General features: G+C 47.7%; 1 protein-coding gene across 1 annotated transcript in view; it reads right to left on the minus strand.

Annotated features, from left to right (window-relative positions):
• Window positions 1–3,869: 3,869 nt before the first annotated feature.
• The window catches only part of CDH4 (cadherin 4), a 90,231-nt gene continuing 71,110 nt past the window's right edge, over window positions 3,870–22,990 (minus strand). Inside the window, exons 7-13 of the mRNA XM_026042099.1 lie at window positions 18,730–18,983; window positions 15,094–15,236; window positions 12,170–12,403; window positions 10,875–11,108; window positions 7,228–7,367; window positions 5,651–5,815; window positions 3,870–4,086 (exon numbers count right to left, since the gene is read on the minus strand). Coding sequence (XP_025897884.1) covers window positions 3,880–4,086; window positions 5,651–5,815; window positions 7,228–7,367; window positions 10,875–11,108; window positions 12,170–12,403; window positions 15,094–15,236; window positions 18,730–18,983 — 1,377 coding nt within the window. The 3' untranslated portion in view covers window positions 3,870–3,879. The remainder of the gene's footprint in view (window positions 4,087–5,650; window positions 5,816–7,227; window positions 7,368–10,874; window positions 11,109–12,169; window positions 12,404–15,093; window positions 15,237–18,729; window positions 18,984–22,990) is intronic.

Genomic DNA, 22,990 nt, shown 5'->3' on the forward strand with positions numbered 1-22,990 from the left:
GAAAGATGCCCTAATGGGCTGTGCTGAATTGCAGCCACCTTGTGCAAGCCCCGAGCAGGCGCCTCCGCTGCAGCCTGGCGCCTGCGGCCCTTCCTGGGCGGGAAAAGTAGGAACGAAAGAAAGAAAAGAAAGAAAAAAAAAAAGCACTTGAGACTATTCAAAAGGGGGACTTTATTTCTTACACGGGAGCTGGGCGCCGGCTCAGCTTTGATACACAACTCGGCAAAGCTGCTAGTGTGGAGACCAAGACAGCAGCAGCACTGGAAACACACCGAAAACATTCACTTGCTTCTTCTTTTTTTTTTTTTTTTTTTTGGTACAAAAACAGTACAAACAACAATACAAAATATTTGTGCTGTTGACGGTTACAAAAAAAAAAAAAAAGAAAGTTTTTGTTTTTTTGGAACGTGTTTAATGGAGGCACCCTCCTCTCTCCACAGTCSGGGTCCTGTGGGCCGCTGCGCAGCTGCTCCATCGCCCCAGGAGACATGGAAAACCGGGAGCAAAACCAACCACAAGGAAAGTGCCCTGGTGACACATAGCTACAGGGGTGGTGACGTTCTCCCTATGGGATTTGCAGCTTCAAGCACTGACCACGCAAGGGACACGGTGAGTGAGTGCGCGTGGGTTTGCTGAGCACTTGGGGTAACTTTTGTTTCACTTGGGAAACTGTGTTAATTTTGGGATAAAACTACATTGTCCAGTTGCTGTTTTTAAATGTAAAGGCATTCATTGCTCRCTAGCTGAAGCACCAAAAGTTCTGCAGGAGCTTAAGGAAAAATTTCTTGCCAGTGAGGGTGGCAGAGCCCTGGAACAGGCTGCCAGGGAGGCTGAGGAGTCTCCTTCTCTGGAGCTCTTCCCAACCCGCTTGGATGCAGCCTGTGCCCYGTGCTCTGGGTGACCCTGCGTGTGCAGGGGGTTGGACTGGATGAGCTCTGCAGGYCCCTTCCAACCTTAAGGAGTCAATGATTCTATGATCTCCCCCTCAAAAAACTTTTATTTTTTTCTTCACACTTAGACACTGAAGAGCTCCACAAGACGTCACAGAGCTCGTGTTTCTCCCAGCAGGTTTTTGCTTGGCGCAGGTTGCACAAGTGCTCTGGACCCTTGAGGTGTTTGGACCCGTTTGACTCTGTTGGTGCCTCCTTGACTGCCTGGAAGAAGYGGCTCCCACCGCCTGGACCCTCCGGAACCACCAGGTGAGGCCACCTGCTGATGCTCCCGCGGCTCTTCCCACTCCTGCATCCCACTGCCAGCCCTTCCCTACCCGCCAGCCCAGCCCCAGCCTCCAGGGACAGAGAGCCCTAGGATCTGGAGAGGAGATGGCCACCCGCTTCCTGCTGGAACATGGTGGTTTGATGGGGCATTAGTGGGAGCTGCGGGTGGCAGCTGGACACCATGGGCATCACTGACCATGCAGCCCCCAGCTTGAGAGACCTCTCCCGAGTCAATAGGATTGCAATGAGAGACACCAAACATGGACGTGTAGTCAGCAGCCAGAAACACTCAGTGCATTTTTATTAGTCACCTCTTGGTCATGGTGTTGGTGGCGCTCAGTCCCCTTGGTCACTGCTTGCAGAAACAGAGGAGAAGAGAAGGGCCAAGAGCCACCCAGCACCCATGGGAGCATGAGGGTGACCGAGATACCGCTAGGGAATGACCTTCTGGAAAGACATCTGAGCAGCAACTGGTCACAGCACCCATGAGCAGTGGCCACCTTCTCGTGCCATGACCACCTCGTCTTGTCACGGCCACCTCATCTTGCTGTGGCCACCTCGTCATGAACATCTCATCTTGTCATGGCCACCTCGTCTTGCCATGACCATCTCGTCTTGCTGTAGCCACCTCATCTTGCCATGACCACCTCATCTTGTCATGACCATCTCCTCTTGCCATGGCCACCCATCTTCTCACGACCATCTCGTCTTGCTGTGGCCACCGGACTCACCTCCATCCGCGCTGGCTCTGGCACCGCTCGCGCTGCCCTCGAGGGCCGGGCGCCGTGTGCATCTCGCCCGCACGGAGCGCCCATGGAGCCAGGGCCACCCGTGGCGCGGACGCGACCCGCGTGCTCGGCGATCAAAGATATTCCAGCCACGCTTGAGACCCCTCGGGCAGACTTTTACCACATTCCACTTCATACAAGACACGGTTCAAATGCTCGTTCATTTACAGAAACCGCATTTTATAGAAAATATGATACAATGGAATATAAAATGCACTAGGAGCATTTCAAAAATCTATATAGAGACGATCCTGCAGCCTAGTCGACCCTCCGAGACAACGTCCACGCGTCCCCCCAAGCTCGCTCGGCTCACTCGCGCTCTCGTGCATGCGCTCGCCCGCCCGCCCCCTGCAACTCTTAGCATTCCACCGGAGAATTAATCAAGATATCAAAAAAGCGCCGATTATCCCCTGGATAATYGCCTTCCAATACTGTGAACATTCTTGGATTTAAAGGAAAATATATCTAAGCACTTTTACATGTTTTTTTTTTCTTTTTTAGCGAACCCACTGCAAAATCGTCTGCAGAATATAAAACACAGGTAATCCAAGATTTCATAGCACATTAATTAAGTGGCTCATAATCCATTAAATGTGGTTTATATTACACATCCATGCAGTCTAAATCATTTTACAAACATTAGACATAAACCCACTAGTCCAAATCAGTAAAGGAAAAAAGGTAATAAAAAAAGCTAATAACTACCTGTTACTGGTTAAACTGACCCTACGTATAAACTAGGTAGTATGCTACCGTCTGTGATAGTGATGTGGAGTCGGGCCTGGCCGCCGCGGAGCCTCGGCCTGGCCCGGATCCCGATGGGCTCTTGCTGCCCTTCCTCTCCGCAGGGTCCCGCGGGATGTCACGGATACGTGGAGAAGCCCCTGGGTTTCCGCAGGGACCTGGAGCTCCTGGCCATGGAGCGGCTCGCTGGGCTGGGGACGGCGCGGGAGGCTCGGGGACAGCGCGGGGCCGGGACGCCCGGGGTGGCTCCGCGCACGGTCCGGCACGGAGCGCGGCCAGGACAGGACCCCCCCCATCCCATCCTGTCCCTTGTTTTGCACCTGGTAACAYGGAATTATGTACAACGTGACGACTACGTTCACCACCTGCTTAGGCTTTGAGATGGCTGTTAAGATATTGACTYGAGACCACCCCCCCCATCCTCTGCACCCCGAAACGAGTCACCCCCTAAAAAAAAAAAAAATTAAAAAAAAGGGAAACAAAAGGCAAAAACTGAACCAATCTCCACAGTTCCTTTTTGTTATCGCCTTCCCAACTAGGACTGGCTTAGGGTCAAGGGAGTGCTGCCCGCGATGGTTGTATGCTTGTTTTCATCACTCCTGAGATCGAAGGGAATCTGATACATGCACCAAAAGGCACTTTCAAATATATATATATATATATTTTAAAAACAGTGCTTCTGTTCTAAGAAATTCAAGTTAAGACAGAGTGCCTTTCACTCTCTTTAGTCGTAAAGCAGATAAACGAGCAAATATCCCAGCTGACATTGAAAAGAAAGTGGGGGAAAACAAACAAACAGAAAAAAAGAAAAACCCAAAACGCAGCGGAGACGACTGTTCATGCGAGACAGCTCGATAGTCTTAAAAAAAAAAAGAAAAAAAAGAAAAAAAAAAAAGGGAAAAGAAACCTCCTAAATCACCACTAAAAATAACAACACAGTCAGCAGGGGATATCAATTAAAAAAGCTGCCACATCTGTACAGTTCCTGCTTCTGCATCGGCTCTTTTTGTTAATGTTGTCATCTGTGGGTTTGTGTTTTTTATTTTTTCTTTTAAATCGTTTATTTTTTTTTTCTTCCTTTTTTGTTTGGGTTTATTTTTTTTTTTTCTCTTAAATAACGCGAGGTCAGCCTAGTCCTCCTCGCCGCCGCCGTACATGTCCGCCAGCTTCTTGAAGCGGGGCCCCCAGTCGTTCAGGTAGTCGTAGTCCTGGTCGCCGGAGCTGGAGGAGTTGAGGGAGCTGACGGAGCCGGCGGTGGAGCCGCTGCCCTCGTAGTCGAACACGAGCAGGGAGTCGTACGGCGGCGCCGTGGGGTCGTTGTCGGCTGCCCGCAGGCCCTGCGGGGGCAAACGCAGCCATGAGCGCCCAGCCCGGCCGCCCCCTGCGCTCTCCCATGGCTGCTGCGTGGAGCTTATTCCCGGCCATTCCCAGGTTATTCCCGGGGAGACATTCCTTGTTGACCTGCTCCTTTTCGGGTGGCCGGCTGCACTTTCCTGCTTGACCAATGCAAGAAGGAGCAGCACCCGTTCCTCTCCCACCAGCTGTTCTTCCTCTTCCACCAGCTATTCTTCTCTTCCACTAGCTATTCTTCCTCTCCCATCAGCTATTCTTCCTCTCCCAACAGCTGTTCTTCGTCTTCCACCAGCTATTCTTCTCTTCCACTAGCTATTCTTCCACTCCCACCAACTAGTCTTCCTCTTCCACCAGCTAATCTTCATCTCCTACCAGCTCATCTTCCTCATCTACCACCTATTATTCCTTTTCTACCAGCTAGTCTTCCTCATCTACCAGCCATTCTTCATCTACCAGCCATTCTTCCTCATCTACCACCTAAACATCCTCTTCTACCAGCTATTCTCTCATTACATTAATGAGCTATTTTGATTATTTTTATTCCTTTGGGATAAAGAAAATACCACTCCTGTTTAATTTAGGGAAAATTGGGCTGGGGACCCCCAAAGAGCAGCCCTGCTGCTGCTGCCTGCGCTGTGCAGCATTGCAGGCAGCCCACGGAAACAGCCTCGGGATGCAGCGAAATCCAACTGTTCCCCTCCAGCCCAGCTTTGGAGGAAGCCTGGGCTGGCACTGAGGAACAACGTGGTGCATTCCTGCTTTCCGGAGCTACGTTCGTGCGCAGGGAGCCGGAGTGTTTTATGGCAGGGAGCAGCAGCTGGAGCACGTGCAAGGGGGAACATCCACGTGCGTGGCYGGGTGGAGATGCCGGGTGGTTGTGTGCGCGCCAAGGGAGGACGATGACAAAAAGAGGGACTTTAATGATGGAAATGAGAAAAAGCACAGCAGGAAATTGATGTAATAATAGAATTAAATTGCTATAACATTTATTTTTCTGACTTAGGGAATGGAGAGTGTATTTTATCTCCGAGGAAATAACACATTGATTGGTTTGTAACCAACCGCACAATYATTCATTCTAAAACAAACAAACAAAAGAGATGGGAAATACTAAATGGATATATACTTTTAACCCCCTCTTTCTCCTCAAAAAAACAACAGTAATCTAACATAAAATAAAGAGGCCCTGTGTGATCTAAGAAGAATCTCCCTATTCTGCAAACTCTTTGAGGTTTTAGACSAAATAGAGCTCCCTAAGAAGACAGAGGCTGGTGAAATAATTACAAGCCCAGGAGCCACAAATGGCACCTTTGGCCTTAGGCTGGCAAGGCTGGTGCTTGAGGTACCCACAAATCAGAAATTATGGGTTGTGTATTGGCACTTYGCCTTTTCACAGCGCTGGTGCCTTTGGGAGGCCAACCTGGCTTCCCTCTGGCATGGGCAGGAGCATCGCCCGGTCCATAATGTGCACTGAAAATGCTGCATAGCTGATGCGCAGCTACTGCCACAGCTTTAAGGATGGAGCACACGATGCCCTCAGGAACCTACCTCGTTAATAAAGTCACCAATATCCCCAGGATGGGGGATTACTGGTCTTATAGGATACTGTGGTTCAGCACCAATAGGTCTCTCATCCACCCTTCTGACACCGGGCGCCTTGTTCAGCACGTGATCCATGGTCTCTGGCTGCTGAAGTTGGCTTAAATCGTAATCCTGTTACAAATGGAAAAACACAGGGTGAAGCCAAGAGCTTCCATGCAGATTGTCCACACMACATCAACAGACAAAGAACTTGAGGGGTCTAATCCCTTTTTCAGCTGAAGTTCAATACCAAATCTTATCCCTACATATGTAGCACTTCTAACTATCTTAATTATAGACCAAACTGATCTCTGGGTAACTTGTAAAATTGACCTCCCCAGGGTGTATCTTAAGAGGTAAGTTAAATCAAACAGCTCAATGCTCTTTCAATATTTAACATGGTGTCCAAATCTTTAGGATCGTGTACTGGCTTTGGTTTGTGAGTGCATGKATATGTGCATAACATCTTTGATCAAATACAAAATATAATGTAAAGACGCAATGTCTGCAGACATATTCTAGTAATTAAATTTGTRCAGAAGTAAAAACATTAGAATGTGCATTGCATTTATACACTCAGACTTTATTTTCAAGTAATTATGTTTTTCCTGCACTGCAAAAATCCCTAAAGAATAGGTTTCTATCAAGGACCGACAGCCAGATAATATTTCTTCTAAAATGTATTCAAGTAGGTAATGGTGTTTTGCTGCTCTTCTTTTGCTGTTATTTTTAACAGATTCTTCCTAAAATATTTAAACCTACAGTGTAGTTGCCTGAAATCAGACACTTCAGCTAGTTTGAATGTTTATAGCAACACTTTGTTCTGCTGGTGAAACTATTCTTGTGCTTAGCTGGGGATGACTGAATCTCCAGGAGCAATATTTATAAGTAACTTGTCAGTGAAAAGAAAAAAAAAAACAAAAAAGGAGAAAAAGAGAAGCAAAATGAAAAGCTTTTTCCATTGCAGACGACCCTCCTGAGTGTGCACGGCTCCCTGGACATCCATGGATCATCCCTGGACATCATGACATCAGACTCTGGATCTATTTGCCCTGCACTTTCCTCGCTCCAAGTGTCCGCGTTCGCAATGCTCGGACCTCCTGGCACTGCATGGGGTGGGCATGGGGAGCCTTTGGCCTCAGCTTGTGCTGGGGCGCAAAGCTTTGAGGTATTGCACCTTCGTGGTGAAAAATAAAAATGCTCAAATGCATTTGGATGTTTCTCACAAATGAGGGACAGCAATTAAAAGAAATTAAAGGCAGGTAAACCCAGGGAAATCCTGGGCTCAAACAAACCAAAGCAAGCACCCGTGGCCACGGGTCTGGGTTGGTTTTACCAGGAGCTCTGCAGGGAGGGACAGAAAATGGGCATGTTTAATGGCAGAAAGATKGCTGGAACTGGAGTGGGGCCATCCTGATTCCAAACCCTCCATGGGGAGCTGCTCGGGTCAGGGAAGCCCTCCTCCCTGTCCCAATGCCCATTCTATGCCCAACAGCAAACCCGGCACCGGAGCCAAGCGCTCGGCCGGCGCCGGCCGCTCTCACCTGGTCCTCCTCTCCGCCGCCCTCCTCGTCGTACTTGAGGATGTTGTCGCGGACGTCGTCCTCGGGGTCGATGAGGAGCTGCTTGGTGTGGCGCTCCTTCTCCCGCCTCTTCATCCACACCACAAAGAGCAGGACCATGGCTGCGGCGAGAGCACGCGACATCAGCCGCGGCAAACGCCGCGGCGGGGCCGAGCGGCCCCTTTAAAATGGCAAAACTTGCCAGTTTATGATACTGCAAATAATAATCTCCCATGCAATAAATTCCTGTGTGTGTCACTGTGTGGATTCCAGCTGAACAAATGTGGAATAAACCGTGTGTTGTGTAATTTCTAGCACAGTTTACAGACCACAGCGGGTTTGGGGAAGAAACTTCACTAGCTTCTATTAAGAGGAATAAGATTTTATCCTATTGCACGTTCTAATTTCTAAAGGAGAGATCAGTGAGGGCTGTGAACAGTCTGACAAGCCGCCACTACAAACAAGGCTGTAAGATCCATCATCAACTTTGATTGAGCTGATGTTTACCAGGAGTAAAACATGCAATCAAAGGCAAAGCGACAGAAAGCGTGGAAACGCCAAGTTTTCTGCAAGCATTTGATCTAAATCTTGAATTCCTATGAGGGTCATGACGAAAAGGGAGAGGAGAGTGAGCTGCTGTGGTGCCRAGCGGCGGGGATGGACAAATGACCRTGGCCTTTGTGCCACGGGAGCGGTGCCAACAGGGCACCACGCTGGCAGCGCCGCCTGCRAGCCCCTGGCACGTTAATCGCCTGCTCACTTGCCTGCACTTTGTTAAAGCAGCCTGGTTTGGGGAGCACCGGGTCACCTAATCCCATCTGGACCCATTCCTATTCCTTTTGGGTAACGAGGGAGTCTTTCAAAAGCCGCATTAGCCAAGACATTAGCATGTGCATTTGGGCATTGGCTTGCAAAGCAGATCTGAGGTGGTGTGAGAGCCTTGCAGGGAGCGGCGCGAGCGCGGCAGGCCTGGCAGAGGAAACCTGGAAACGGGCTCAAATGCCGGCATTTCCACACCAGGCGCTGGCCGAGCCCTGGCAACTCGGCCACCACGATGGATTAATAGTTTGTGAAAAAACAAGGAAGTTTCTGCACTTAAACAGCTTTGCCTGAGGGGAGTGCAGGCTGCCAGTGCACAGCTTGCTATGGGCCGTGTCCATGGGCATTCCCTGTGCCKTGCTCCGGTGACACTCGGTAGCTGCTTTGGGAATGCGAGGGCATCCCCACTGACCCTTTGTCTTCTCTAAAAAACCTGCCAACAGACAGATCTTGTGGTTGTGTTCAAAAGCTGGGTATGGGAGGAGATGGGAATCCAGCTGGGAATTCCGTGCACTGTCTTCACCCTCTACTCCATTTCTCTCCGTTTCCCATGCTGGACCAGCGGAGTTACCACAAGTGACTCTAGTGGGACACAGGCCTCAAATTCCCTTTACATTACTCAGCTACATAAGAAGAACAAGGAGCTGCTGTTTTTCCACCATCTCACTTTTTTTCTGGGGACTTTTTCCCCTCGGCCTCTCTGAGGACCCTCAGCATCACTTTACTGCAGGAGAGGAGAAGGGTGCTCTGGGGTTGTGCAGAGCCAAGGGGACACAGATCCAGCAGGTGGGATGGACGCTCTGAGTCCTCCCTTCCTGCTCCCAAGTGTTCATCCCTAGCCAGGACTCACTGGAGTGAAGGGAAGAGAACTGGACAGCCCATTACTGCCATCGAGGGCCGACTGGCCGCCATCCCTGCCTGCTCCCTAACAGAATTGTTTTCGGAGAGTTCAGCATTTCTTTAATGCTTATCCCAGAGCTATTCAAGAGAGAGAGGAAAAAAAAAGACAGGGAAAGAAAATGTAATTCTTATCTGCAATATAAAACCTCAGCTATTTAGCAGACTATTGAAGTCCTTTTCTTGTCTTTTGCTTTTCAAGTCCTCACAACAAGATACCTGCCTAGCCCACAAAGACAATATTATACTAAGGTTTATTTTTTCTCTCTCTCTTCCATTTTTTTTAAATGCTACTTTTTTTCATGTGCTTGTGGAAAAAACTGTGCCATTAACGCCTTTACCACCGCTACCTGGAAGAAAGAAGACCTTCAAAGTGTCAATAGCGGACGTAGTGCATTCTCCTTCCTTTATTCACTCTGCAGAATGGGAAGTGCTATTACTGCTGTTAGACCCATTTTCACTCTGCATGTAGTTTTTCTTGAAATCTATTGTCTTCACCCTTCACAATTTTTTATTGCATTGCTCTTCTCCTAAATGTGCTATTCGTGCAGCTAATACATCAGGTTCGAGGAAGAAAAAAAAACTTGGAGTAAAGGTAAAGGCAGAAACTTTCTTCACCTGAGCCACCTCAGATCTGTCTCTTTGCTTCTTCTTCCTTTTAAAGCCATCAAACTTTGACCTGCTGACTCTAAAATGGACATATAAAGGAAAAAATCACATCTGCCTTTTCCAGGCTAGTGTTCAGAGGTCACCGTATAAAACAGATATTAAAGGAGGCAAAACACTAGAAGGAGRTAACTGAAAAAACTCTGCTCATCACAAATTACATTTTTCATCACTGATATAGTGCTTTGCAGCTCTCAAAGATAAAAAAAAAAAGTCAATTAGAATTACAATAAATGTAAAAATAAGCTTTTGTAATAAAAACCATAATTTAAAATGGGATAATGTATCTGAAAATGAAAAGAGGAATCTCTTAAATCAAACGTCCTTCAGCCGAAGTTAATTTCAGTCAATAGGATTTTCAACTATTTAAATCATATTTTAGCACTGGGTTTATATGACAGCAGCAAGAAGAAGTCTTAGGTTTTATGGCCTCTGTGACTCCCGGGCCAAACTTCTACCTGAAGCCCTGCTCTCCTTGTGTGCATCTGACATGTGGACCCCACGTCAGAGCAACAGCGACGATGCAGCAGAACATCGTGTGCTTCGTTCCATCGTGGTACCTGCATCCCTAACGAATGCTCGTGTGGAAGGGGATGGCCTAAAACCCAATGGGCAGCAACGTGCTCGTGTGTGAGGGTCTCTGTGCCCGCTGGCCTGGCAGGGTGGCTCTTTGTCTGCAGGTGCCCCTTAACGTACCCCGCCTGTTCTCCACAGCCCAGAGAGCTCCTGGGCACCCCGAGCTGCCTGTGAGGGGCTCTTGGTCTAGGGGAGTCTCTCCAGGAGAATTTGGCTCTCGAAAAACACAGCGCTCAGGAATGGGATGAGGGAGGACGCTATGGGAGATGGGACTCCACATCCCCACATTACTGATAAAAATACTGCAGTATTTCCTCCCCGAAAAATGAACTTGGCTTTAGGGACAGCTTGGCATAAGGTGGGATCATATCTTGGCATTAAGTCTTATGTTTTCCACCAAAACAAACCACGGTGTCACCAACAAGCAGGTCTCTGAGGTAGGACACACTTCAAGTTCCTGATGAGCAGGTTCAAGAAAAGAGCAGCAACTGCAGCTGCACTCCTGGAATTAGGGCTGATTTTCCTGCTRTCAGTCCCATGCACCACCAAACCACCACCGACGAGCGAGCTTTGGTGGCAAACTGAGAGAAGGACCACCTGGCACCTTTGTGCTTTGAATGGCCCCATTCTGGTTGACATGTCCAAGCAGTGTCACCTCCCATGCTACTTACTGAGTAAGATAATGATGCAGATCAAGATGGCTATGATGGCACCCGTGCCCAGTCCGGCTGCGGCTACCGCCCCGATGGTGGTGCAGTCTCCGTTCTCGTCACACGGGCACACCTTCACTTTAATTATGGATGTGTTATACAGGGGAGGGTTTCCTGAGTCCGTCACGATGATGGGGACGTCATACACGCCAGCTTCCAGGTACATGATTCGCAAGCTAAGCTGGGCATAATCGCCTGGAGAGAGAGAGACAGACAGGCAGGTGACAGACACGTGCCTGGGTCCCATGGTTGCATCTGCACCATTCCTCTGTCTCACTGGGCAGATGAACCCCAAGGAAGAGGCCACCGCCAACACACCCCAGCTTCCCACTTCCTACAGCTTGGCCAACAATCAACGCACACTTTCCAAAATCATGTTTTTTACTGCCACACTGACTCAGCTTGATCCTATCAGCAAATGAGTAGCCAGCTGAATGTATTTGAGACATGTTGGCAATCACATATGGTATTTAGGATGCACTGGCTGCATCCCACCCCCTGCTCTGGATTGCATTGCACCTGGCCATGCTGCAGGCACCCTGTTCAGCCATCCTGATGGGAATCCCATCTCCTGTGAGGAGCTGCTCCATGCCCATTACTCCTTGCCTTCCAAGCTGGTAGGTAYAGGAGCAGAGGGGACTGTACAGGGACTGAGCAGGTGAAGGCATGAACCTGGCGAGGGGTGTGAGATGGAGCAGCTTTGCAGCAAGGCCAACAGCCCTGGGACACTTCCAATCCTCTGCTGAAACTACCAATAAGAGGACCAATTAGGGCCAATTGTGGTTGCATGCTGTGATATAAAAATCCTTCACATACTGGTAATCTTCACACTTACCTAGCCCTCCTGGTTCCCTGGTAAATTAAAAGGCTGCCTTTATGCAATTATGGTCAGCGAAATGAACATTGATCCTGATTGTGGCTTATGACAATTACACTGGAACATAAGGAAGACTGATAATAGCTTTTTTCCCCTTGGCCATTATGGATGATTTATACTCTGCTCAGTCCTGATAACTGTTCATAATTATGAACTGCATTAAAAAAAGCCAAGTGCCAAGGCTCTTAGAGTTATGCTGCAGGTCTGATACAAATCATTTCTGATTAACTATCTTGTCTATAATGTCAGCCATAATGTGCTTAAAAAAATACCAATCAGAATAAAAAAAAAAAGTAGGAAAGTTTGGAAGTTTGAAACTGCACGTGGTCCTGTTAGTGAATCAGAGCCCAAATATCCTCGGGATGGCCTGCCCGTTTACCATTTAGCCGTGTTATGGTCCAGTTCTTCCTCACCGCAGATGGCACGCTTGGCAGCTCGAAGACGAAGGGCCCGACGTTTGGATCGATGTCAGCGTCCGCCGCGGTTATGTTGATGACATTCAGGTTTGGCTTTTCACAGATCTGTGCCTCCTTTGGCAGGAGCTCTGGAGCGTTGTCGTTGATGTCGATTAGGTAGATCTGCAGCGTGCCGGTGCCGCTCGCCGGGGGGATCCCTGGGCGAGAGAGGCAGACATGAGCCACGACTGATGAGCGTCACTCAAGGAACAGCAGGCAGGACAACTCCAGGTACTGGTCCCCTGCCTCTCTGCCTTCTAATTTCAAGAAATCAGTATTTTTTCTCTCTCTTTAGACTTTATTGGGGACAAATTGCACTTTTATAGTCTGCTTTAACAGACATTACTGAAACTTCCCAAACCTCATGATTCTTCTGTCTTCTTCTCCTGCATAAAGCAGATGTTGAATTCTGCAGGCTTGCAGCCTACAGCAATGTCTTTAGTCAAGCTCTAGAAATGCAAGGGGCTGAGTTGCTATTGCCAAGTTTTGCTAAATGCTCTTTTAAAGAGGAAAAACCATCAGCTGAAAAGAGGCATGGGTGGCAAAAAAAAAAAAAAAGAAAACAGTGTACTATGGTCAGCACTTATTGTAGCACTTGCCAGCCAGTTTTCAGATTTGTGGGCTAGCTCAAGCAAACTCATGGCTAACAAGTAATGCCTTTTTGCTGTGTGCCTGTAGAATGAAAAGGCATCTCCCTAAAGGCCACACTTGAGTAGGGAGAAGTAAGTGGGTGACTGAAACCAGGAGCAGACGCACTGCTGCAGCCAGGTCTCCCACGGCGKCGTGCCCAGCCGCTAGTCCCCACGGGGACTCTCCGATGTCTTCTCTACCCTAACACTATGAAACCTGTTGAAATGTGATATACCTGAAATCTAAACTTCTCTGTGGGATTGGCTGAGCCCTGCTGAAGGGTTCAGGCCCCAMTAGCCTCCACACTCGTGTAGACACAGTGTGGTCCAAGACGCTCACTCTCCTCTGAAAACAGGCTAAAGAAACCACTTTAGGATTCCCTTTTCTCTCCCCACTGCACTGCAGCCAAGTTTTCCTCTTATGTGAACGTCTCTGCAGTGCAGGCCATAGASAGAATGTCTGAAAGAGTGTTTAGCAGAACAGCTCTTTTATCATATCCTGARAATAGCAAGAAGAATTTAAGGAAACAAGACGACAAAATGTTGCTTCTTCAAAAACAAACAAAAAATCCACACAAAACCAACCCCAAAACCCAGCCCCAAGCCTTGCTTTGCATATGTGATGATGAAGCTGGAGACTGGGATTAATGCAAAAGGAATCTATTAGCTTAGAGGAAACTTTAGCTGGTATCCTCAGCACTCTAGATGGGTTTTTAAATAGGGTGTTGCTTTGTGTGCATTCTAATGGCTATGACATACCAAAGATAGATTAATTTTTCAAAATAAAGTTTTTTCCCAGGTCCTCACTTTCTGAGCCATGGAAAGATGGATGTGGAGGCAGTGATGCTCTGCAGCACCAGCACCAAGGACAAAGAAAGGGGTGAACCCACGCTCGTGTTGTACTTTGCACCTTGGACTGCACTGCAAGGAGCAGCCAGGTCCCACAAGGGAAGCCGATGATGGGTGACAGTAGGAGGCACCACCACCTTGACCCTACCACTGCTGGCATGAAGAAAGGGGGGAAATCTGCTCCTTGGTACATACTGCTACTTGGCATCAAAGCTCCCCTATGAGTCTGTCTTGCCCTTGCAAACCAGGATGCAATGACAGAGCTAGAGCCTGAAGGAAGAGGAAAGCAGTTTTCATTAGTRCTGCAGGCACCACTGTATCTACTTGCACATGCAGAGCACCCTTCAGCCAGAGGGCTTGATGCACAAACTGTCCTGAAAGCACCTATGCTGTATGAGCAATAACTGAGGCGCTCACAGCCACGTCGTGCTGATGCTCCAGAACAGCCCCAGTTTGTACACAGCTTCTGTGGGCACCTAGCACCCTTCAGGAGGAATGTGAGGGTGGGAGAGGGGAAGGAAAGTGTTCCCCTTGCTCATGGAGGCTGCTGAGCATSCCCAAGGATTTTCTAACTGAAGGAACCGACACGTAAAATGACATATCCAGGCCTCGATTGTAACAGTCATCAGCTCTTACTAATCAGAATTAGGAAGAGAAGTCCAGGGTGGCATCAATGAATTGCTTGCCCTTAATCACGGTCGGCCCTAAGGTTCACAGGGCTGATTTGACCAAAAGTGCTGTGTGATCTTTAATGACTGCAGAAGAGCAAGCCTTAACGGGGCATCTCAGAGAGCAGATCTGCACGGGCCTCAGCGACTTCAGTAATGAAGTGCACCAGCATCCAGATGCTCTGATGACAGCTGGACGTTTCAGAAATGAAAACGGACAGACAGAGATTAGCTCTGATGACAGACAGACAGATGCCTCTTATGAAAGCTGTGGCAATTCAACGGACTGGTTTGTTTTTAATATCCTCCTCCCTTCCCCTGTGATTAGTTCTGTTTTCCTGGTGGGAGGCTTCCCGCATGCCCTGATCAGCAGTTCGGGTCGATCACCAGGACGGGTGTGATCACACCAGCACTCACAGATCACCTCCCTTTCCTACTTCTTTTTAAGTTCAGCCTACACCGCAACACTGAACTCCCCAAATCGATTTTCCATTTGCACTCCCTTTCCCTTAATAACACTCTTCGTATACTGTGCACATTTAATTTACTCCAGCAATTTCCCGTCCCCCTTTCACATTTTTGACCATAAAAAAACTGGAAAAAAAGATAACTTATACTGACAACTCTGTCAGGGCATCATTTCTCTTAATGCATCACATTAGAGTCTTATTGAAGCATGAACAATGTGAAGCCTGGGCTCACCGTTGTCAGCCGCCAAGAATGTGGCCTCGTAGACATTATTCTTAATGTAGTCTGACTCTCGATCAAGGACAGCAGCAGTAGTGATCTGACCATTTGTGGCATTAATGTTCAGCCAGTTTGCAGGATCTGACAGCTTAGAGTATCTACAGAGAAAGGAAATAAATACATGGCAGTCTTTTCACTGACACATCCTTAATATTGTTTGAAATAAGGGTTTTTCTGGACTCCTGACCGCATGATTCAAAGGACCTTTGGATAACTGGTTTTGTTGACAAACAAAATACTAATTGAGTAGCCCGTTTTTGACCTCAACAATTATTCAATTTTCCCCTTTCCTTCCTTTTAAAGGGTTCTCTTCCCATTAAGTGAGACTAACGCGGCGGCTTCCTGCTCCTGACAGTGGACACAGCCCGAGGGCTCTGCAGGGAAGGAGCAGCCGGGGCTGCGATGACCCTGCAATCCCATGCCTGAACTGAAGGACAAATTTGCCCTCTCCCTTTTTACTATCCTTCCCTAATAAATAACATTTCAGGAAATTCCACAGCAAAATAAAGGCAGTCTTAAAACAGGTTAAACATCACTTTGACCAAGCCACCTCTTTTATATAAAATTGTGCATTCAGCAGCAACTGCCTTGGTAATAACCGTAAGGGGAGCTCACAGTGGTATGAAGGCATCGAGCCAGAAGCGAGGCAGCTTTAGCTCTGCTCTCCTGCAGGACTTTTATAAGTTCCTGACTAGCAAAGACAGGGGCATAAACAGGGGAGGTTTGAGGAGGCTGTTGGGCCAGGTAGGAGCTGTGTTAGTGAGTGGTTAGCGGTGCTGGGACACGAGCATGGCCAGCACCAAGCTCCAAGCAGGGACACTGGCTGCAAGCGGGAAGAGAGGCGCTGGAGCACAGAGATCTCATGAGATCCTGCATCAGCAATGCCCATGACAGCAAAGAAAGGAAGCATTTGGCAGGCCGTGGGATGGAGAACCTGGGGAGGCCATGGGATGGAGAAGGCTGTGGTGGTTCTTGRCCCTGACTCCTCCTCGGCCACTGACCCTGTCTTATGGGAGGGCTGTTGTGGAAGTCCTTAGCTGCTCATAGGCTTTTTCAAACTGTTTCATTACAGTTGTGTCAAAGCCCTAAATACCTGAAGTCACCTCCCTGGCTCGAGACTGGGCAGCATCCTCAAAAAGCAAGCACGGACCTCGGCACAGGTTTTGGCAGAGCCCAGTGGACCCTACTCCAACCAGCAGAGCAAACTGGAGGAAGTACAGTTAGTTTTGGGCAAACCTCTTCCACATGCTACCAAACACATTCTGATTATCTTTCTCATTTTTGTTTCATGGGTATCTCAGACCCTGGTGATAGTTTTGTATGACTTTTTTTCTTTTGGTATGCAGGAGAAAGTCTGKTTTTTTTGTGAATATCCCTTTCCAGAAACAGGCTGTTTGAAGCGCAACTCAAAGCAAAACTGGAGCTGCGTGAATCTACGTGGACAGGACAGCAGCAATAAAATTGCAAAAGTCCCTACCAAAGGAAAAAATTACACTTCATGGAGCTAGATTATATGGGGCATTTTCTTTCCTTTTTAATATTACTGCTGATCTTTCACCCTTTCACTGCTAACTGACCAGGGATCCAGCTTCAAAGCTGGCTTTGTGAATATGTCTGCAGTTAATGAAGATATTTGAGGTGTGACACTGGCCAGGCCAAGCTGTGCCTTGCTGAGAGATGCTTCCACTTCCTTATCTTCCATTTGTAAAAACTGTATTTCATCAAAGACTATTTAGAGAGTCTCTGAAAGCCGTATGCAAGGATATAGCAGCTGGATCCTGTTCTCAGAGAACTGCTTATCATTGATCTGTATGCTTAACCTTCAGTGCATCTTTTTTTCCTATCTCAACAACGCCGACTGGGAAGAAGAAAACAAAATATTCTTTTGTGTAGCTCACAAAGACTGCTCTGGGGCCTAACAACRCCCCACTGCTTCTTGCAAAGGCTGTCCCAATGAAGAGCAGATGAGAGCGCGCTGCACTTGTGTTTGGAAACCACGTGCTGCTGGATTCAAAAAATGTGTGTCCCGGGAGCCCTAGGAAAAACAGCAACTCAAGTAATTTGCTGCTCATATTTACAGATTGTCCTATGCAGGCACTGTGCGATGGCAGGAATGGTCCTGTGGAGCCCATCCTTCTCCCTAATATTCATTCCTGCTTGCAGTCCAACCACCTCCAGATCAGAGGGAGCATCTGATCAAGCACAAGCTACTCCTTCCTCTGCAAGCAGCGTTAATGCAAGTGTCAGGGAAAATAAAGCCCCTTCAAAGGGCAGTATTTCACAGAGAAACTAAGCAAAACTGGCTTGTTAGTTAGGAGAGGCTCTCTCCTTAAATGCTGCAGTACCTGTCTGAAGACTACAAGACCAGGCAGTGAATAAACAGTTATTTTCTAGAGCAGACAGCTCTGTGCCAGGTGAAGGACTTCAAACTCCTCCTGACATGACATGTCACAACTGATGTAAGTTTACGTGGCCCCRGCTGTGGTCACACAGTACAAACAGTACGTTTGGCTTGTTTGCCAAAAATACTGCAGTCCTGAAACATTCGGGATAAAACAAACCTCTATGGACACAGAAATATCTGTGTATTAGCAGGAAATGAGGTGCCAAGGTGTTTCTGCATGGGGAGGCTTGTGATTCACTGCTTGATCTCAAATGTGGCTTCAGCCCCTGCTTGGCCAGAGCTTCGGATGGGATAGACCCCAGCAAGTGACAGAGCCTCTTGCCCCAGCACAGACTCCTCTGTGGTCTCAGGCTGCTAAAACGGACACTGAACTTTTAGAAGACTAAAACTGTGGGTGCTGAATCCCATCCACCAGGAAAGCAGGTGTCAGGGACATCAGTTTGGCAGTGGCTCTGAAGGTGCAAGGTGAAGGTCACACAAACCTGGCTCGCACAAGCCAGGATCGAGCCGAGACGCCCTGCCCATGGGTGTCCGACTGCTTGGGCAATTTTTAACTACAGAGCATCCCAGAAGCTGTTTAGCAGCCACTTGTAAACAAGCGAGCCCTGTTCTTAACAGGCTGACAGCTAATCTCTCAGTGTGCCTTTTTTTTTTTTTTTTTTAAGACAGGTTGAAGCTGGGGCTAAAACCTTTGGAAGCAACACCAGGCATGATTAAAAGTCCCAGTCATTCCCCCTGGAAATATGTCCTCTAACCCTTTAGGTGCCTCCATTCCCATTCTGTATTACAGAAATGACAAAACGGTCTTTCAGTAATTCTCTGTGTGCTGTATTTATATAGTGCTTAAACTATATAGGCAGAGGCATCCTTGACAAGGCACAGATGAAATCAGCAGCACAGGCCAGCCCTGATCCTCGTCTTTATGGAGGGGAGCAGGCCTTGCTACCAACTGGTTTAATCTGCAACAGAGAAGCTCCTGCCCTCTGCAAGGAGGGAGCTGCTCGTGCCACGTTTGCAGAGTGCCCTGCAAGTGTAAKGCCAAGGGTGCAAATACCTGCCAAGCATTTTAGTGCTATCATATCAGACAGTTTATGAATTGGATTTCAGCTGCTTTACTCCCCAGACTTTGGCAGCTGAAATCCCCCTCTTGATCCTACAGGACTCCATTTGGCTGCCTGGTCTCCCACCTTACTGCTTGCTGCATGAAGCGATCAGGATCCACAGCTGAAAACGTTGTCAGGACCGTCCCTGTGGGCACCCCTTCCTCCAGCCTGATTAACTTGTGGTTGGTTGGGAAATACGGTGCTTCGTTGACATCCATAACGGAAATGGTGACTCCTGCCGTAGACTGGAAGGACATCTGGATCCCGCTCGCCAGTGGAGCCTGGTTTGATACCATCACTGTCAGCATGAAAGCTCTGTTCATCTCATAATCGACTGCCTAAAACAAACAAACAGGCAAGGATAGATCCACGCAGAGAATAAATTCCACCTGCTGGGTGAAAGTTGGAGGATTTAGAAGGCAGATGATATCATTGTCTCATCTCATTTCTTTTTGAACCCTGTTCTCCTGCAGGCATAAATCCGAACCAGTTGCAATTTAATCAATAGTGCCACTGTGCAGTCACACTTCTGGAAACCTAGCTAGGATTTGGTCCTCCGCTGTTTGGGAGGCTAGAAAACAAAAACACAAAATAAAAWTGCAAGTGTTAGGGAGCATTAGATGTATATTTTGTTCCAGTGCTAAGTGGAAAAAAAGTAAAAAGCAAATGCCTGTGTTTTAGCTGAGCATTCAACGAGCAGATCCATCCAGAGCAGCTACAAATGCAACAGGCAGAGCCTGTTCAGAGGAACTGCACAAGTACTTAACGGTGCTATTAGCATTTAGAGCTGCTAAGTAACTGGGTCAGTCTGCGTGGACTCCTGAGCCTGAAGTGTCCTTCATTTTTCCTCTTAGGGAAGATTACAGGCAAGGGTTGAGCTGCAAGGAGCAGCGCTTGGTTCTGCTAATCAGGTGGGCCTTCAGGTGGGACCTCCAGCCCTCTCGCCTGGTACCTCATGTCTTATGGCTGCAGGTAGGTTTTGCTGCTGAGCGCACACAGATTTCTCCTGGGTGCCTTAGGAGCTGCAGAAGTGAAGAGCRTTAGTTGGCACAACCGACTGAACTGCAGTGTAATAATAATCTCTAAACCATCCCACTAATTATTATGAGGGAAGTCGCTAATCATCTGGCGGGGAGGCTTGAGTTATGCAGGATCACACCTCTGCTTGTTCAAAAATACTTTGCTGTAATTTATGATTTTAGAAGCATAACCACTCTCCCTGACACCTTCTCCGGCGCTGAACCTGCAAGGCRGACACTCACTGGTGTAAAATGCCACAGCTACGTGGACTTCAGCAGCACGATACTGATTTGCATCAGCTGAAGACCGGGGGCCCATGTTCTGTTTAAAAAACAGTATTATCAGGAGACAAATCAAATCATAGGAGGCTACAAGAGAGAAACAAATTTCAGGGGCAAAAGGTAAAACAGTAGAATCTCTATTTGTTTGAAGTGCAAATGTTTCTAGCGCTAAACGGTTTCCTGACAGGCAGGGCTAACATTTAATAAATAAAAGGAAGCACAGAGACTCCCAGTACACCCACTGACTCATGGACGAGAATGCATTCAAAAAAGATGCATGGTAAAAGTTCTCATTTAAATACTACTCAAGGCCTTGAGACAATTTGACTAATGCACTTCCTGAATTTCTTTCTTGTCCCTCTAATTTATATTCATTCATTTGTCACTTTTTTTTCCATGCTGGCCCATTTGCTAGCGCTGTGCACAGCCAGCCAGGCCTGCACTCGAAGCGCAGGGCTGGGGACAGGAGACCAGTCCTACCCAGGCTTATTTCACACATTTCTAGCAGGAGAGTTGACATTTCTGCTCCCTAGAGCTGCCTCCTTCCGAGGAGACCAAAGYGGAGGGTAAAGGTGCAGGGAGAACACAGTGTTCCTGGCTCTTCACCCCGCGCCAACACTTCCCGTCCCCAGTCATGTCACTGGAAAGGCTGCACATCGATTAGGTGACAGCAGGAGCAGGAGCTCACGGAGCCGTTACATTTAGGAGGAGGAGGTGTTGGCGTGCCAGCTCCTTTCTTATTTCATGTTCAAGAAGCACACGCATTTGTACAGGTTGTGCCCAGAAAAACCTGCCACAGGAGATGCCTGTTACAGCCATAAACTGGAGCCGAGGCAAGTGGGCAGTGGGAYGTTAATGGTGCTGTGGGTCAGCCGCTGGGGTTGCCTCTGCTAATTAATTCCAGGTTAGGTCAGGAATCTACAGGCTGCTGTAATGCAGCTTTTGATTTTGCCTATTATAATTTGCATGGCAATCAGGCCACGTCTGCCGCGCAGTGCCTGGACCTGCTACTGAGGCATCCCGAAGACACGGTGCCCCAATGTGAGTTTTGCTCCAACCAAATGGGGAGCATCTTTGCAGCCATCCTGGGTKGGCTGCTCAGTGTCTGAGCTGACCTAAAAGGCTCTGAAACCTCTCCTGATCTGCAGGTGCTCAATGTCCTCCTCCATCACGAGCTTCCCCTACCCAGAGGCAGTGGAGGAAGCAGAGGGCTTGTCAGGTGTCCGTCTTTTCTCAAGGTACTTTTAATTAAAAGGGAACAAATCTGCCTTACATTACTGTTGAGGCAAATACTAACAGAAGCTTTCGGAAGCACCTCCATAATAAATTCACGGCTCTGATCCATGCAGAGTTTATAATAACATTTTACTCAGCCAACTGCCAAGGGGCAGCCACTGCTGCTTGCGGAGATAGCGTCCGACTCCGCTCCGCCGAGTGGGAAGGACTCTCTCCCCTTGATCACGGCCGCCTTTGAAGATTGGGGTCCTGCACTGTTATGGAAATGGTTTGGAAAACGCATGAGCAGAAAAAGGAAACGTTACATTTGGATGGTCGGACTGGAGCGGCAATTGTGGGTTTGCTGAGAGCAGCTGCTAAACTGCTGCTATGGGCATCATCTCACTACCAAAGGGTTGTTTGGTTTGGAAGTATTTCTGGTCCTTTTGTCTGCTGAYAGAGCAAGGGGACTCTTCACAAATGTCCCTTTGTGTCCTGTCTCTGGCTTGCTGCAGGCCCAGCTGTGAACCCTATTCCTTGCAGGAGTCTCATAATGACTTAGTTTCAAAGGGCCACATGAAATCCAGTCAYGCAGGCGCTGTGCATAGCAGGTTCATTACTTAACTTGATTCGTTATATAGGTTCTCCATCATTATTGGGATCAAATAGGTAGTGATTCCTTGCACACTGCAAAGACTGAGCTCTGAATGGCCACCCAGTTTGGTTTGCATACATCTCCCCCACCTTTAAGCATAATCACTTATTAACTGAGAACAAAATATTTCAAAGAAGAAGGTGGAATCCTAAGAGTGTTCCCTTCTTCACCATGAAAATTTAATCACAAGCAATTCTGCTCATTCTCCTTGCTGAAAATCTACCAGAAAGCCTCCCGGCTTGATAAGGGTAAGAAATTCTGGGCACCCAGGAGGATCAGGTGAGGTTATACAGCGAAGGCATTCAGTGCAATTTCAGGCTTTGAGCTCAACACGACAAGATAGGATTTTCATGTGGTTCTCCTCTTTGTGATCACTCTGGGTTACACGGCAATGGGAAGTCAAGACCAGCATCAGTGGGATCTTGACAAATCTGCCTGCCTTTCTCCCTGCAAGTTCTGAATAAGGATGGCTCATTATGCAAAAGTCCTTGTGTTATCATGTAAATCCCATTTTGCACTTTGATGCAGCTTTAATTTACAGCCATGACACTTTACTAGATTAAGAATAAAGGGTCCTCCCTCCCCCTTTTAGTAAAAGTAGTATCTTTTTGATTTCAGATTGGCTGCTGATGGCAAAGAAACTTCAATTGTTTCATTTAACTCTGCTGAATGTTCTTTGAGCATCAAGTACACACATTTAGATTTGTGCATGCTTCCCTACCTATGCATCCGTACATGTGCGTGTCTAGAACTACAGCTGAGCTTGACAAGGTTTTGTAACGTTGCACCAGGTAAGCCTGTCAATTGTCATTACAGAGCAATAAAGAGTGATAAATAAAAAGATCTTGCTGAAATAGCATCTAGCAGGTAAGATGATGTTTCCCTTAAAGTTTCAACAAAGTGGCATCTGCAGCACACACAGACAGCCTAAGGGCCAGAGAACAGGACGAGCTCACACGTTGCTAGCAGCCTAACCTCTACGGCATTTCACCAATGTCATTTTTCCTAATACCGAACTGTATGCATTAAAAAYGACTGCAACTTATTAGCTACAAGGGAGAAAGGCTCTTTTTTTTTCCTTTTTCCCCACAGAGCTTTCTTTAATCACATTGCTCTTTAAACGTTAGTGTTTCATCCTAAGTAGTTGATTAAAACTTTTTTTGTTGGAGAAGGT

This window comes from Nothoprocta perdicaria, unplaced genomic scaffold (genome assembly GCF_003342845.1).
Source record: "Nothoprocta perdicaria isolate Ctin4 unplaced genomic scaffold, notPer1 scaffold_3, whole genome shotgun sequence".
Taxonomy (NCBI): Eukaryota; Metazoa; Chordata; class Aves; order Tinamiformes; family Tinamidae; genus Nothoprocta; species Nothoprocta perdicaria.